The sequence below is a fragment of the Thamnophis elegans genome, chromosome 5 (assembly GCF_009769535.1).
Source record: "Thamnophis elegans isolate rThaEle1 chromosome 5, rThaEle1.pri, whole genome shotgun sequence".
Classification (NCBI taxonomy): Eukaryota; Metazoa; Chordata; class Lepidosauria; order Squamata; family Colubridae; genus Thamnophis; species Thamnophis elegans.
Genome location: NC_045545.1, coordinates 67,212,940 through 67,229,985, shown reverse-complemented (window position 1 = coordinate 67,229,985; position 17,046 = coordinate 67,212,940). Strand labels below are relative to the sequence as shown.

At 38.8% G+C, this 17,046-nt stretch overlaps 1 protein-coding gene across 1 annotated transcript in view; it reads left to right on the top strand.

Moving 5' to 3' along the window:
* The window catches only part of NECAB3 (N-terminal EF-hand calcium binding protein 3), a 100,289-nt gene that overhangs the window by 45,586 nt on the left and 37,657 nt on the right, over positions 1-17,046 (top strand). Inside the window, exons 4-5 of the mRNA XM_032219119.1 lie at positions 10,220-10,245; positions 11,828-11,925. Of these exons, the coding sequence (XP_032075010.1) occupies positions 10,220-10,245; positions 11,828-11,925 (124 nt within the window). The remainder of the gene's footprint in view (positions 1-10,219; positions 10,246-11,827; positions 11,926-17,046) is intronic.

The following is a 17,046-nucleotide window of genomic DNA, read 5'->3' as shown; positions in this document are numbered from 1 at the left end:
GGCCAGGAGAAATGCATGCCCCATTTTTGCAATCGGGGATGAAAAAAGAGCGTTTCAGGCAGCGGGTGATCCCTGCAGCCTGGAACCGCCCGCCGCCTGAAACACACTTTTTCCTCCCCAATTGCAAAAATGGAGTGTGCATTCCTCCTGGCCAAATCCGTCTTCCGGGCTAGGAGCAGAAGCCGACTGCCCTCTGACTGGGTTGCCTGAGAAGGGGGAGACCTTACACCTCTCATATAGCACCCGCTTCACCTGCCATTTCTCAGACGGTTCCAGGTAGCCAAGATCACTGCACTGCCACCCGAAAATTCTGTTACTGCAATCTCTGCTGCCTGGAACTGCCCGAGAAAGGGCAGGTGATGTGGGCACTGCAGAGATTGCGGTAACAGCCTTTTTGGGTAACATAACATTGATAACATTGTTTCCTACCATTTTGAATTGGGAAAGCTATAAATTCTATAACAAATTCCAAAATAAGATTAACTCAACACAATTCAGGGCTTTTTAAAAAATATATCTGAACCTTAGCTTGTGTCATCTACAACTCACTGCCCCCTCCTCCCACAACACATACAGCATTGTGCAAAGACAACATTTCTGTTTACTAGTGAGGCAATTTATAAGGTTACACTCAGAAATAATTTTGCAGCTATTGCATCTTTCTCTTTCTGATGGCTTTTGAATGTATATGTGATAAGAAGAAAGAATTTTTTAAAAACCCAATATTATTATAGGTCAAAGATAACATATCTATCCCCTCCTTCTTAATCCTCCCCACCAATCTGGAAGCATCCTAGAATAGCCTGACCTCAGAAAAGTAAAAAAATATATATGATGAAACGGAATGACAGAGGAACTTGAGAGAAGTTGAATGATGGGGCAAAAATATACTTGCCTGTCATAATACAGATCTAAATTTAGGTGTCATAGCAGCACCTAGGAGCAATGTACTTTTTCTGGTGAATGGAAAAAGAAAATAGACATCTCTAAAAATTCAGCATCTATTTAATAGTTCATAGGGATGTGGCTTTTCAAAACAGTATATCTTCCATGCATACCTGAGAGCTGGATTTTTCTGTCAATGGTGTCAACTCCAATATAATGTGCTTTATCTTATGAAACATCACATCCCACTGAGCAGTAGCATAGCTTTCCCTTAATGATTCTTTAATCTTGGCTTGATGAAACTTCTACAAAAGCGATTAAATTAACCTCAATCTCTTGCAACAAGCAGTGATCATCTGAAAAACAAATAAAGGTATTATGCTGACTCCAGGTTAGAGTTGTTGCCAGTCTGAGAGTTAAAGAGCATTCACTTATATTAGCGTAATAAGATTGTTCCCAATCTTGGTGCTGACAGGGTGCAGATGTCCCTAGAAAAACAAGCTATTGTGACTGAGTGACTTTTTACTGTTGTTGCCTATGGAGAACTGAACGAAGGAGAATTTTCATTCTTTCATTCATGTCTCTCACGGTTAGTCACTTTACTGTCTAGAATTGGGAGCTGCTGTCTCACCTTGGATATTAATATTGGATATTATGTGTATGAATATATGAGCATATGCATACAATTCCTGAGCATTCAAACTATTGGTTCAAGAGCCTCTTAATTCTCCAGGTGACTGAAAGACAGTGGGGAAATTCTATTTTTTTACTACCGGTTCTGTGGGCGTGGCTTGGTGGACATGGCAGGGGAAGGACACTGCAAAATCTCTATTCCCACCCCACTCTGGGGCCAGACAGAGGTTGTATTTGCTGGCTCTCTGAACTACTCAAAATTTCCATTACCGGTTCTCCAGAACCTGTCAGAACCTGCTGAATTTCATCCCTGCCAAAAGATCAAGGGAGCTTTACCTAGTGATTAGGAACTGAATTCTAACTGAAGAGGTATAAGAGGTGGAAATAGAGTTGGAAAGTGTGTGTTTTATGCTGGACAAGGGCATACAGACCAAATTTTTGCTCTGTTGCTAGACACTGAACATATACATGTTTCCTATATAATATTTGATAATATTTAATAATATGGATAATGCATATTATGAAAGAAATAGGCTTGCATTATGGAATATTTTGTATAAATGTAGTCTTGAAGGTTAATTGCTAAATGTGATAGCTGTTTATGATGATGTAAATCATCCATTCAAAATAAGTGAAAAGCATAGCTGAGCATTCAACCCCAAGCGTACTATAAGCTGTGGATATAAAATGTCTACTTGATTAATTAAAGTATTTGTGCATACTCACTCACAACAACCTTGCTTAGAAATGGAAATTCTGGTCTCAGTTGTGGTCATAAGTCAAGGACTACCCATATATGAAGGGAGAATGAATAGGCTGAGAGGAAGTGTAAGACTGAGGAAGTCATGGCTGAATGGAATTGATGAAATCCTGAAAAAGAGAAGTGAGACTTTAGGGATGATTGTCTCATTTCATGGCTTCCATTCCTTTGCTTATTTGTTTCTTATTCCTTTTCTGTATTCTACATTACATAGCTTACCCCGAAAAAAGGATAGATTATATATTTTTATGTCTCATTTATCATATTAAGAAAATGATTTTAACTCAAAAAGATCTGGCACAGGAAACATGCTATGCACCATCTGTGAATGGTGTACAAGAGCCGAGGTGGCGCAGTGGTTAAATGCAGCACTGCAGGCTACTGCTAGATCAGCAGTTCAGCGGTTCAAATCCCACCGGCTCAGGGTTGACTCAGCCTTCCATCCTTCCGAGGTGGGTAAAATGAGGACCCAGATTGTTGGGGGCAATATGCTGACACTCTGTAAACCGCTTAGAGAGGGCTGAAAGCCCTATGAAGCGGTATATAAGTCTACTGCTATTGATGGGTCCCAAGCATTGTCTCTTCTCTGCCATGAAGCCTACCTGAGGAGACATTCTGTGACCCGCTGTAGGAAATTGCCAGGCTGAGCCTGAGGGTGGGGCCAAACACATCATCCGTCATGAGTTCCTTTGCACCCACAAGGGATCTAGGTCCAGCCCACCTTGAATTCCTTCTACTCTTATCTCCTGCTGATTTTCCTTGATTGCTATGAATTCTTGTAGAGAGCTCAAGCTTATAATAAATCTTTATACTTTTTGAATTGCCTGGATCTCCTGATTTTCATGGCACTTGTCACCCTCTCCCTCCAAAAGTTAGTTCCATCTCTGTTAATCAGATTAGGAAGTGCCTCAAGATCTGGTTATAACACCAGGCCTGGGAGTCCCAGGGAACCGATGATATTTTAAGGTGCCTCCTCTATAGTGGTTGCTATGTTTACTCTCTCAATTTGTAGTGTTCATACGGTATTCTAATTTTTTAAATAATATAGTATAGTCTTTATTGATTGTACAAAATAAATACAACAAAATTGGTTATTAATATTGTAATTTTTAATAATGATTACCCATAATTTATTGCTTTTATAATGATTGTTATACTGTTGTTTTATTTGATTGTTGTACACCAGTGAGAGTTACATCTGGTAAAATAGGTGAACATATAAATTTGAAAAATACATAAATAAATAAAAGCAGTGTCTCCAAATAGAATACATTCTAATTTAGTATGATGTTTGTAATATGAATGAAAAATAAGAAAAATAGCATGCTGGTTTCATTTTCAGTAGGAGATTGGCTTTCAAGAAATGCCAACTGCTGATTTGTTTTGAGACATAGCAAGAACTTTGGCTAAACAATGGGACACAAAGAGTAAATTGTGACATTGAGATTATTATGGAAAGGCTGAGTCTCATACTTTCCAGTGTGTCTCCAATTCTTTGGGGAAAAGGCTGACATCTGGGAAGATAAATATTTTAGACTGCCTATTCATAATATTTCCTTCATTCACGCCCCCGCAGAGACATACACCTTCCATCTTTGCTTTAATCCCACAGTGATGATTGCTGACTGAATATTCTAAGTAAATAGATTTTATCAAGTAGAAAAATATGCCAATTTATATTCTGAATCTGCCCCCAGAATATATTTCTGATTTGTTATTAAAGTGTGTCCTAGAAAGAATGCCCTTGATCAGAGCTGAAGAGATATACTCTTTAATTTTACTCAATAGTGAAACATGATACCAGGGCCACCAATGTTTGTATGCATCATTTCCTATTATTATTGTTGTTGTCCTTGTTAATTGTTGCACAGTCAGCCAGATGTTCAGACTGGTTTGGCATTTTTGTCTACCTATCGAGCCCATACAAAGGACTTGGGATAATCAAACCTGGATGTTTGACGGTATTACAGATATCATCGCAAATGGAAGCTGTTCCAAGTAAAGCTGCCTTCTGCAATTGACTGAGGACAAATTTGTCAATGCCTGTGGTTTTCAAGGGTGCTCCAGTTGTTTTGAGATTGCACCCATTGCTAATATTACTATTGGTACTAGCCTTTCTTGCCTTTGCTGTAGTCATTCTATTTTTATTTGTAGGTCTTTGTATTTTGTTAGTTTCTCCAGTTCTTTCTCTTCTATTCTGCTGTCTCAGGCACTGCCACATCTACTATCCATTATTATTATTATCGCAACAACAGAATTGTATCACAGCGGCCAGTTGTTTCACTGGATTTGGCATTGATTACTAGTCGGGCCCCACCCAGGGGCCTAGGACATCGTAACTTATTTTCGTAATATGCATGCAGATCCAAGCAGTGCGGCTTTTTGCATTTGTCTGATAGTGATTTTGTCAATTTTTAATTGTTTTAAATGTAATTCCAGTGCTTTTGGAATAGCACCCAGTGTGCCAATTATCACTGGAATTACCACTGCTGTTTTGTGCCATAATCGTTGAATTTTGATTTTTAAGTCCTGGTATTTTGCGATTTTTTTCATGTTCCTTCTCATCGACCCTGCTATCACCTGGTATTGCAATGTCTATGATTGTGACCTTGTTTTTCTCAACCAGTGTGATGTCTGATGTATTATGCGCCAGTATTTTGTCCTTTTGTATGCAAAAATCCCACAAGATCTTGACCATCTGATTTTCGGTGACTTTTTCAGGCTGATGTTCCCACCAATTTGTTGCTGTTTTAATATTATAATTTTTGCACAAATTCCAATGGATCATTTGTGCTACTAAATTGTGCTGCAATTTATAATCAGTCTGCACAATTTTTTTACAGCAGCTGAGTATTATTATTATTATTATTATTATTATTATTATTATTGATGATGTTATTAAATGTAGTTTTTGCACTGATGAAATTTCAATGGTTTTGAGCTGCCCCCCATAACTGAAACAATGAAAATACAATAATAACTAGTTTTAAATAATAATGCATGATAAGAACAACACACCTGACAAGAAGAAAGCAAAGGGATTTCACTCTCCTTGCCAAAGGACTGAGTGAAAAACCAGGCTTTCGAAGGCCATTCTAAACAGCAGGATGGGGAACATCCAATCAACATGTGAAACATCATTTGAGAGGTGAGAGGCTGCTATAGGGAGGGCATGCTTCCAGAGTTCTAATACATAACAGAATGTACCAAGTTTGCAGGATCAAATCACTCAGATGCTACAGGAAATAGGGTATCCCTCAAATAACCCAGCCATATGTCATGTAGGGATTAATAAGTAATATCTAAACCAGTGGTAGGATTCAGCCAGTTCGCACCTATTCGGGAGAACTGGTTGTTAACTTTCTAAGCAGTTTGGACAACCGGTTGTTGGAAGAAATTTTATTTTGTCCCCCCCCCCCACCACTTTACAGGGCTAATCCTGTAAGGAAGGCAGGAAGGAAACATTCTGGTGTTGTTTCTAGCCTAATCTTTATTTCCCTCCTTACAGAAACTGCCTCTCTGGTTAACCCTTATGACATTGTGACAGCTAAGGCGAAGCGCCCATCAACGTGAGGGATGTTGAGTTGACCACACTCACATGGTCACATGACCACTGAGCCATGCCTACCCAGCTGGTCATTAGGACAGAGATCCGGCTGTTACATTATTTGAATCCCACCACTGATCTAAACCTTGAATTACATTCAGAAACTGGCAACTAGTGCAGCTTGCAAAGCAGAGGTGTTACATGAACATTCTGTCTGAAAGGCCCCTCCATCTAGGAGAGGGAGCAACAGATGTACCAGATGAAGTTGTTCATTTTTGTTCAGTTTTGAGCCATTCAGTTTTCTTAGGAGTGAGCTGGAGATGATTCCTTCCCATCCAAAGCCACACAGGCTCCAGGCAATTGTCTAACTTGACTAGCCCACTGTAGAAATATATAACAGAGTATCATCAAACCAGCAGATAACTTCATCCAAGGATTTATTGTAGAAGTTGAAAATTTGTGAGACAGAGTAGAATGACGTAGCACCCACAGAGGGGGGGGGGCTAGGGAGCTACCTACCCCTCAACCAACATCAACGGAAAACCAGCTCTAAGGAAAGGAAGATAAGCATCATAAAATGGTGCCCCCAATCCATGCACATACAAGGGCAATATGAGCAAAGGCCCCATACATCTACCCATTCCTGGCAGTGACTAACCCCTCAACTGAACTGCCCATTAGATCTTCAGAAAATATCCCAAGCTCTCACTGAAAGCCCACTGAGTCGTCATTAATATGCACCACATTTTCTCACCTGACTTAATTTTTAAATATTTTTAACTAAAAATAAATATATAGGAAGATAGTATCCTGCAGAGCAAACTATCAGCTTCTAGCATCATTTTTATTTATAAGAATCTCTAGGGCTCATTTGTGTTTTATATGCATTCGTTTTAAGCAATATTTTCTTTTAGAAATGTGTCCACTTGACCAGTAATTACATCTCTGCCTTTTGGGCAATTTGTTGGAAAATATATGTTTTGTAGTTATCCACAGACACCATGGTAATTCATGAACAAGATGGTTCTATACCATGGTCACAACTTTCTGAGATTATTTACAGTATACATTCTCATTATCCTATGCTGAGTGAGAAGGTAAACCGCAAGGAGAAACAATTATACCTTCTTTGGTTCCATAGAGGAAGCATGGGAGATAAATGGAATCAATACAACAAAGATTCATGTGTTACTAATTCAATGCACACATCGCAAAATACACTAATTGAATTTCTTAATCCTGCTCTCTTTTTCTGATTATCACTCTGTAGCAGACAAAAATAAATGCAACTATTGGAACATTTAATGAAAGTATTGTACATTTTCTTTGGAAAATGTTCCAAATTACCTTTAAACACTAAAATGTATTTCTGCAAACCTCAGCTCAAAAGACCATTTAACTTCATGGGAAATGCCCATTTTGTCTGACCTGCCAGTTTTCCTATAAAAAAGCAAGCCCGAGGCGGGGGGGGGGAGGGAGGGACTTACACAACACAAGGGCCAGGAGGAGACCCTCTGTTGTGGACTGATGTGAGTGTTACTTTTGCTTACCTCCTGCCCCTGTTCTGGAATCCTTCCAGGGCACCTGATGGTATAGGGCAGATGGCAGGGGGTAAATATATTGCTGCTAATCCTACAATTCACAAGGTCCATGATTCACATCTTGCCCCAGTTCACAGTGATCTTATCCAGTCAATGCCATTCAGTCTTACAGCCTTTCATTGGAAATGCAAGAATAAAAAGCAAGGAATAACATTTTCTTGAAGAATTTTGAACAGTATTTTGTATGACTGCTAAAGTATCATAAGCATCATAATGATGACTAGTACCATTATCCCACTGTGTACTGCCATGTCTTCGAGAGGTTAAAAGAAGCACAATTTGATGCTTGAAAATGACTAGTGCCTTTACATTCTTTTTGTATTTGCTCTCAGAGTTGTCCAGTGAAAATTTGGCTGAGGAGAGTTAATACACCATAAAGCACTTTGCATAAGCAGCATACCACTGTAATTTATTACTCAAAGAACAATTAAAGCATAATATTTCTTTTCTGCAATCTACGCAGTCAGCATTCTGTTTTACAGCATCTTAGCAGCTTGGGTTTTCTTGAGGTTTGCTTTTGCAATAAATTATTCAGCATTTTAATTATTAATTGGTTAATGTTTGTTACAAATTCAGAAGATAAAAAGGGCTCACTAAGTACAAAAATGCAGTTGGCTTCCTTGTGGAAACAGGAAGCAATATGTTTTTATGCAGTGTGCTTATTCACACACATACAGATCTTTAGCTGTAGACATCAAATATCTTAATTGCTTTTATTAAAATGGTGTCATAAATCCTGAAAGCTTAGCATCTAATGTTAAAAAAATAATAGTGTATTCAAAAGCCACATGAAAAACCATCCAGAAACTAATTACTAGATCTCACTTCAGTCTCTGTCTATCACTACCTGCTTTAAACCAGCTAATTTCCTTAATCATAGTGGCTTTCCATGTTCTAATGCAATCAAACTAAGCATAACAGCACAACTGAATTGATCCTTCTTTGCAATAACCACATTATTCAAGGGAACTTACTCTCAGGTGACTGTGCATTAGATTGTAGCCATGGCCTGCAATTAACCTATTTTCAGTGTATATCAGGTAAAGACTTTTTATTAGGGTACAATTGTGGTTGGAGAACACAATGGTGGTTAGTTAACTGTTTCCAGATATCTGGAGATATGACTTGTCAAGTGCTGGTGTGGCTGACTTCATCATGACATCCCCATGTCATGTCAATCCCCAGATTGCTGTGGGGGATTTGTAGATTCAAGGCTTGCTGGAGGCTGTCTACCTTGGCTGCAATTTTATTTAATTATTATACTATAAAAATTAACGTTTCAGCAGGCAGAAGGCAATCCTCCTGGGAAGGTTTAGTGATATAATTATTTTGGGGGGACACCAGGAGCTTGCTCCAGGAGGTTATCTCCCTGTTCCAGGCAGAGTCTTTGGAGAGTTGAGGAAGTGAAATGTATTTGAATATATGGGTGCTGCATTATTACGGTCTTTGGAGGTGAAAGGGTTCCTGGGACTGTGGATCCTTTGCTCACATTTTAGTTGTTTCGGTGATGGGGAAGTAAGAGTCGATTCTCATCTGTTTTTGTGCCTTATTAGATTTAAAATTAGGTTCCAGTAATGTTGCAGGGGGCTGATCTGGGTTCTTTTCTTGTCCTTGAGTATATTTTGGGGTGTCAGGTTGAGCTAGAAGTAGTTGCCATCTTGGTTTGCCCATTATTTCTTGGTTTTTTTTTGCCAAAGGCACTGAAATATAATTCCTGTCTCATATTCTTTTTAACCATTTTCCTTTTTTTAAAGCATGAGAAGCATCTATTTTCAGTGAAACAGATGGCACATGGTTATTACTGGGACAGAAAGCCAAATGTGACGCTGTGGGAAACTTACAATGTGGCCACTGAAAACTTAGAGAACTCTGAAAACAGTATGCAAAATAAGAAAAAGAGAATATCGTATGGAATCCTCTATTTACTTACAGACCCCCCAAAAACCCACCCCTCAGAGAACTCAATGAACTTTCCTTTGAGTACATAGTTCCCCAACAGAGCATGTGTTTTACAGGCAAAGTTTCCCTATCATGAGAAGGCTGAGGAAAACCTGTCCTATGTGTTTAGAAAAAGGAATTCCAACATGACAGCAAGCCTCATTTGTTTGGCTTCCTTCCTATCTCCCTTCTATCTACTGATCCCATCTTATTTACACAGAAATACTAGAATCTGGTGATGGAAAATCATTAACATTAGAGCAACATGGCCTAAAGACTGTGTGCCAAGCAATACCTGCAGATGCTCTCCTTCTACTATCTCTTTCTCTCTGTCTCTCTCTCCTCTCCCCCTCCCCTCTCTTTCTCCCCCTCTCCCCCCTCTCTTGTCTCTTTCTCATTCATATTTTTTAATACCCATCTCCCTTATAAAAGCAGGACCTCTGCTCATATGTTCCCCTGTCACTTCTCACCTCAGAACTCTGGACCACAATTCTGATTGGCAGAGAAAAAGTTGAGTCAGATAACATAACAACAGGGCTTCCATATGGCCTATTCAGAGTTATCATATTTTGTAGTGCAATATAATAATTGCAAGATACATTGTCTGAATAGCACCTCCATAAGACCAATGTTTAAAATTATATAGAGCAGATTTTTATAGATTTAAACAATACCTAAGCCTAAAACATGATATGTTTTGAAAAGCCTCAAATAATGCTAGTAACTATAATCTTGAAATGAAGGTAAGTCAGCAATTGATCATTTCCATTTTGCTTCCTTCTGCAACTGTCTCCCTCAAGTTCTTATTAATCATCTCATACAAATATTTTTCCCTTTTTATGTGTGTTTCTGCAGCAATTTAGAGACGGAAAAGTTGTGTGGTAAGTACTCAATAACTACTCTTGCTGTGGAATATATACTTTCCTTGATATATTTGGGGGTGGGGTTTTTTGCCCCCTTCTTGGATGTGATCTATTTTTCTTCCCAGAATACCACATTGGACAAAAGCTTGCTCTTTCCTCCAGCATGGTGCTCTAGAGATGTGCTTGGACCATTGCTGTCAAAATTGTCAAGTTATTCTAGATCAGTGATGGCGAACCTTTTCCGGACCAAGTGCTCAAAGTGCACCTGAACCTCCCAAAATGCAATGCACCCCTGTGCATGTGCCCCACCTGCTGTGTATGCACGCACAACCCCCCACATGCACCCCACTATGTGCATGCATACATGACCTCCACATGCATGCATGGCAACCACCGTACATGTGCCCCACCCCCATGCATGTGCACGTAACCCCTCCCACACACACACATACACACACATACACACACACATGCACGGTAGAGACTCGAAGGCCAGCTGGCCAGTGGGAGGTATGCACGCATGCACATTGGAGCTGAACTGGAGCCACTGGTCATGTGCCAGCAGAGAGGGTTCTGCGTGCCACCTCTGGCACGCCACATGCCACATCATGGTTCTAGATATTTAAAAAGTGCCATATTTATGACCCTGACCTGAGCTATTCTCTAATGCCACAGAAATTGATTGTGATCACGAAACACAGATTATAGGATAATAGAGCAGAGGTGGGAAATTGATGTTCCCAATGAGAAAATCTCATGGGCCACATGAGAAACTGGGACTGTTATGGAGGGCTGCTGCCATAGCCCTGCACTCAACATCCTACTCCCTGCCAACACCAATACCAACACCATGGGACAACAACACTCTGGGACAGCTCAAGAATGTGGCCTGTAGGCCATAAAATACCCAGGAATGCAATACAGGCATGGTGGCATGGCCAGCTTGACGTCACTCCTGTCGGGGGTGCCTGTGGTGGCCCAAGCACTCTGCCAGAGAAAACAGGCTCCTGGAGTTCCGTTTTTGGCTCACACGGCCTCCTGCAACCCTCTGCCAGTGAAAATGGAGCTCCATTTTCATTAGCAAAGGGTTGCAGGAGGCCATGGCAGCTGAAAACAGAGCTTGGGAGCCCATTTTCATTAGCACAAGCACCACGGGCCGGTCCTTTGCTGTTTCCAGGATGGCCCCATGGGCCAGATCTAAGTACCCTGTGGGCCGGCTCCGGCTCCTGGGCCTTGAGTTTGATACCCCTGTCATAGAGTGGGCTAAATTTATGCTATGCTGAAGAGAAACTTCTTGCTTCTTTTTTCATGAAGTGAGCTGGATTGTTTGTTAATGCACAGGACCCTGGGAAAATCTCCCAAGAGGAAAATGAAGGGAGCCTTGGCTGTCATTTCTCAGTGCTCAGCTATTGGCTAAACTCAGCATTGCACTGATTGCCTGAAGGTGCTCCCTGGAAGTTCCAAATTTTCCTGAGCTGGGAGGATGGAGTAAGAAAACTATAGGTTGTATTTAAAATATTTTGAGAAGGACTTGCAAGTGGAATGGAGGGTTGTGTGGTAGAATACAGTAACAAAAGCACTTTCCTCCTTTCGGCTGCAGATTATTTCACAGAACATCTTGGAGAATACAGAAATGTTTTGTCTGCCCTGGAGCAACTCAACATCGCTGTCTTATCAGCTATGGATAAAACCAAACTGGTAAGTGTGTGTTCATTTATTATTCTTATAGATCGCTTTCCTTAGCTTCCTTTACCTTCTTTTGAATATACTTGGTGCAATGTAATGGACATCAAACTAAGATATATTCCAAGTCTTCATTGCATTCATGGGAATGTGTATTCCAGAAATCAATCAAGGGAAAATTAGTTTAATCAGTTCCAGCCTGGGACAGGGCTTCACAAAAGCAATTAGCTAAACCACTTTGGGTCATTTACAATATCTATAGTTTTATAAGTATATAAAATGGATAATGTTTCAATTTTATATTTCTCTCATACACATAATGCCCAGGTTTCTTTTTGTAATCCTAAGCATAACTACTAAGGTATAGTCTTATTTCAGAAACATGAATTGGACAGCAGAAGAGAGAGAATGGCATTCAGAATGCTTGTAGGGGGTTACTAATAATAGAAAAAGATAGGTGTGTGGGTTCCAGATAGTTTCTATTCAATGAAAAAAATAACCTGGCTCAATAAGACAGCAATAACACATACTGAATAGTTATGGAATCCAAATGGAGAGTTATTGTAGAATGTTAGCTTACCACAAATTTGATCTTTCAGATGGACCTGGAACAAGAATGTACCACCTATGAATTCAGAACTCTATGTGGTTTCCAAATCTGTTGGTATAAATTCCACAATTCCTCTAAATGTTGCCACTGAGTCTTAATTTATAATGTAATGGAAAAATGAATTTTTTTCATAAATGAAGAGCAATTATGTTGGCAGTTTTCAGTTGTTCAAATTAAATCAGTTTTAGGTTTGAGTCCCATACAATTTTTTTTTCCTTGGGCCTTGCCACGTTTTTGCTGCAGATACTGACGCATGATTCAAAGTCCAAATAAAGTCTTGACCACGAAAAACAGAAACCAGTCATAATGAAAGAAAAAAAGAAAGAAAACTGTGGAATATTAATGGTCTCACTTTTTATCCATTGCCAACAGCAGTTTTATTTGGTAAATGGAGTAGGAAAAATGTTCATAATTTACAGCACATACATTGCATTTGTTGCTAATGGATCACACTAGATTTTGCACAGTGAGCTGAAGGTTGTGTTTCCAAAGAAGATGGGGCCAAAATTTCAATTTTCTAGGTTTCTATTTTCCTAGGCATCTTAAGAGTTCAGAAGCTGTCTTCTCAGAGAAGCTTCTGGGAATTGAAAAATGTTATGGTGGGCCTGCTTTAAAGGACCAATTAAATAACCATTGTATTATGCTCTAAAAATGACAGTGATATATATTCAAACTTTGACGGAAGATTATTTTGTCTGATTATCTGATTGTTTAACATTCCTTCTCTTCTCTGGATCACAGATCAACTCAAAAGGAAGATGATACAATTCCAATAATATTGTTTCAGATAGTCTCAAAATATATTGGAGAGGAAAGAATAATACATAATAATTCTTGAAGTTTTTTCTGATAAAATTCCTCTATAAAATAAGCATGACACAAAAGTCATATCTGAATAAAGTCCTTTCTATTTGAGTAGGATATTTGTTTATTTGATCTAATTAAGGACTACATGTATGAAGTAATATCCTGTTGTTTTGAAAACAAACTTTTAAATAGACTATAAACAGAATGAAGGCTAAAACAGTGTTTCCCAAACCCTGATATTCAGTGGCCTAAAGAATAGCTAGATATTGTTTGAATTGTTATCCAATGTATCTTGATTGCAGTAGCTGAATATTGTTGCTCTGGAACTTAAACTACCATATAATAAGAAATGTTTAAATGAAGCTAAATCTATATCCTATGTTTACATTAGTTCTGTGTCAATATATGATTTCACATAATTTTATTGATTTTTTTTCTTTTTGAAATAATGAGAATGGGCTATAACTTTATATATTTAATATTTACACTTTGTATCTGAGGAATCTCCATTCAAATATGAAGCTAGCTAAGAGTCTTCTCTTGAAGGACTACAGATCTTCCCAGCTTTTATAAAAGATAATTATGTTTAGGTAGCTTTTGGGTTAATAGTTTGTTTCTTGCAGGATACTTCTTCAACTTTCAGAAAACAGTTATGAAAATATAATGTATGGCTCTACCTTGACTTTAGAATTTATTAACACAGTAATATTGTAATAAATTGTACTTCTCTGAATATTAATATCATAGAAGTTACTTTTGTCCATAGATTTCTCTCTTCTCAATTTCATATTTAGAATTATAATCAACAGAATTTTGGTTGAATAGAAAAAACAATCACAAGCAGAAAACAAACTCTGGTCTTTTTCTCTTCCCCATTCATGTCTTGCTATAGCTCCATTTTAATGAATGGGATGATAGTCTGAATATCACTGAACCTATCTTAACCTATTTAAATTTCTTGTGCACATATGCTGCTCCATGCTCTTGATAGTCTTGTTTTCTCATCCACAAGCTTTGAAAAGAGCTGAGCGAAGCTGCCAAGGAACCCCCAAGCCAGACTGCTGTACTTCTTTTGGGGGAAGTGAGAATTTTAATAAAATACTCTCTCCCATGGAATAAAGCATTCAATTCCAAGCACATCCTCTCCGGAAAACCAGGAAACAACGAAGAACCTCCGGATAACACAACATTATTAATGATTTCTCCTTTGATCTCATCTGGAACCTTCTGTAGACTTTGGAAAACCAAATGATGAAGCCCTGGAGAGCTTTGGCTGAGCAGATGGGGTTTGAACAAGGGCTCTGGGCAGCAAAAACGTTCTTTGTCTATTGTTAACAAGTGCCCATCAGGGGTCTCAATGCTCACAGATTTATGGCAAGTTTTTTCTTGCAGATCCCTTTTGTAGTCCATGGACAGATAGCAGTATTTTTTTTTAAGTTGTGTAACCATCTTTTTGTTCAAGGTGCTAAGAAGATATACATTGTTAGAGCTACTGAGCAGCAAGTTATGCATGTATTTGCAGAGACCATTTCCAGCCACATCCAATCGATAGATCCCTTCCATACATGTTTGTCCGGAGTATATCGGAGTAACATGGGAAATCCCTGCCCCAGCTTCTACAGCCAGTCCAGTAACTCTACCACAATAACAGAGTGAGAGGAACCCTGTATTGGCCACATACAAAGCAGGGACACTAAACCCTTCAAAAAACACCTCTGCCATCTTCTCTCTGTTTGTGGTTGGACAGGAAGGGGAATCACTTGTCAATATGGGGTGGTCCTCAGTGGAAACTTGCAACCCACAGTAGAAGAGATGGCTCCATAAATTTTCCATGGCTTGCCAATCTATTATAATGCCATGCTTTAGCGGTTGAGTTTGCAATTTTTCACCACTGAGAGAACAGGCAGGATGATAGATAGGAGGAAGAGATGCAGTTTTCATCACAATTCTTGGCTTTTCTTCACCTGCAAAGCCTGATCGACAGAAACTGCTGCCGTTGTCTATTACAAGGGCGACTTTCTCCATAATCTTGCACTATGCCTCTTTCTTGATTTCCCAGATGAGAAAATAACTGGAAAATAAAAGAAAGAGAAAAGAAGTCAAACTTTTAAAAATGCATTTGTTGTCTCAAATAAAAATGCATTTATTATCTGGAAACTGCTGTGCTTTTAATCACTATTTGATTGAGAAAAAGACTAAGTATAGTTGACTAAGAGATCAATCCTACAGAAGAAATACTCAACATTCAGTGTTGAAGAAAAAGAGGGAAATTGTTTTTAACCTCCCCCTCCCCAGATTGGGATTGTTTTTATGTGGTAGATAAATAAAGCAGAACCTGCTTTGGAAATACTTTTGCTGGAAAGTGAGGTAAAATGATATAAATAAAAGAATAGTAAATTGTCATTTCAAATATAACAGCACAAAAGTTTTTTTAATGTAAAGTGATATGCTTCTGTATGGACCAAAGAAACATTAACTGACATAATATTTGTCAGCATTGTTCATAATGTGTAATATCCCCATCAGAGTTTAGAGATTGATAATTCTTAGCAAAATTATGAGGATTTTTTGGTCCTTTATGTTAGGTTTTTTTTCACAAAATGGGATGTTTATTCAAATCACTAGTTGAAAATATAGTTCATATTTCAAGTTTTCAGGTAAATTTACCTTTGGAATAAATTACAGCTATAATACAATTTTTATAAGTTATTGATTCAACACCTAATGCTTTATGTGTGAGGGATATGTCCAGTGGTGAAATTCAAATTTTTTTACTACTGGTTCTGTGGGTGTGACTTGGTGAGCATGGCAGGCGAAAGATACTGCAAAACTTGCATTCCCACCCCACTCCTGGGGGAAGGATATAGTAAAATCTCCACACACACACACTCTGGGGCCAGCCAGAGGTGGTATTTGCCGGTTCTCCAAACTACTCAAAATTTCTGCTACCGGTTCCCCAGAACCTGCCAGAACCTGCTGGATTTCACCCCTGGACATGCCACAGAAGCCTTTCTAACACTGCAAGGAATCCAGAGAAATGTGCTCTCATTTTATATTAATGATATACTGTAATATCACTATACTCCATGACATAGTCCTTAATACACTTAGAATGTTTTATGGTTTGCAGAGAATATGTAGGGAAACTCATGTCAAGAATCCTGCATACTACTTCCCAGATGCCCAGGAGATCTGCAAAAATGCAGATGGCATCTCACACATTATGTGTCTTGCATCCTGAATTTCCATCCAGATATTTTTGTGAGATAAACAACTCTTGTGTTATTTGTGGAAAAGTAAAGTCTCCTATGGCACTCTAACAGCATGCCATCCTATTTGCACTGTTTTGTCACAATCAGAATCTGAGAAAGTGGAGTCTATGAGGCCTCTTTTTCTGAGGTTCTGAGGTTTTTCTGAGGTTTAATGTGGGGCTTAAACAAACTTACCTCAGATTTACCTCTAAATCCACATGGAGGTTATTGGCACCATGTAGAGGAGGGGCAAGCATATACAGTTCAGGAGATCTAGATTATGAAGCCAGATTGTTTGGGACTGATACGTTCTTCAAGCCAGGGAAGGTCTGATTAGAAGCATCTAAGTTTAGGAGAGATTTAACCACTGGAATATACAAGTAGACATAACAGGTAACTAGGATTTCTGGAAACAATTTTTCATCCTACCTGACCTCCAGAACTCTCAGCGTTAATTTCTTACAAGGA